This window comes from Octopus bimaculoides, chromosome 5 (assembly GCF_001194135.2).
Source record: "Octopus bimaculoides isolate UCB-OBI-ISO-001 chromosome 5, ASM119413v2, whole genome shotgun sequence".
NCBI lineage: Eukaryota > Metazoa > Mollusca > Cephalopoda > Octopoda > Octopodidae > Octopus > Octopus bimaculoides.
The window spans coordinates 78027035-78027913 of NC_068985.1; the positions used below are offsets into that span (position 1 = coordinate 78027035).

Here is an 879-nt window from a genome sequence, read left to right on the forward strand (position 1 = left end):
TAGAGTAATATGCTTTATTAAAAAGCAGCAAAAATATTACAAAACCTGTTACTCTGAGTTTCATTTTCTCTTTCGTCAGACAGTTTTGTCTAGAATGCAAGAAAAATATGGTTATAAGCAAACATATACAATTAGTTTAATAGATACACATTTGAAAATGGTTTTGTTTCATTGGTACTTTCAACTAACGGTCTTTTCACTGACCGGTTGCATGTAATGAACTTTTCGGTATAAAATTATCTTATTATAAAATCGAAAAGAAAACCTTAAAATCAAAAATAGCTTATAAATAAGGACAGGGCCTGAATACCCAGGGTAAATAATTATCTGTAAAAACATTAACCAATTAATACATTAAGAGTTATATCCGTTAAAATATTTTTCACGTTGGATTACATATACATTTAGCAGTATATGCACACACCAAACCATCTGTAATATACATGTATACACTAAACATACAGACGCATGTACATAGCTACATACATATACAAACATTGCTAACAACCTTAAAGTTAGTGATAGGATAGAATATCTGCCCCCACGTCAACCCTTTGTTACCCTAAAGGATTACAAAGCTAATTTCAATAGAAACCCTAAATGTAGACTAATTAATCCAGCTAAAACTGAAATATGTATTATTAGCAAATATATTTTAGATCGTATCTTGAGCTAGTTAGATAGTGAATTAAATCTAAGGCTTTGGAAAAAGAGCAAGTCAGTGATAGATTGGTTCAAAGGGATTAGTCATAAGCATTACGGCAAATTTACACAGTTTGTATGCTGATGCGTTATCTAAAGGGAACATGAAACTCAGAGTAACAGTTTTTGTGATATTTCTGCTGCTTTTTAATAAAGAATTCATATATATAAATATAT

The 879-nt window shown here is 29.9% G+C and overlaps 1 protein-coding gene across 1 annotated transcript in view; it reads right to left on the reverse strand.

Moving 5' to 3' along the window:
- The window catches only part of LOC106883321 (uncharacterized), a 15299-nt gene continuing 14420 nt past the window's right edge, over positions 1–879 (reverse strand). The window contains exon 3 of the mRNA XM_052967804.1: positions 1–89. Within this exon, the coding sequence (XP_052823764.1) occupies positions 76–89 (14 nt within the window). The 3' untranslated portion in view covers positions 1–75. The remainder of the gene's footprint in view (positions 90–879) is intronic.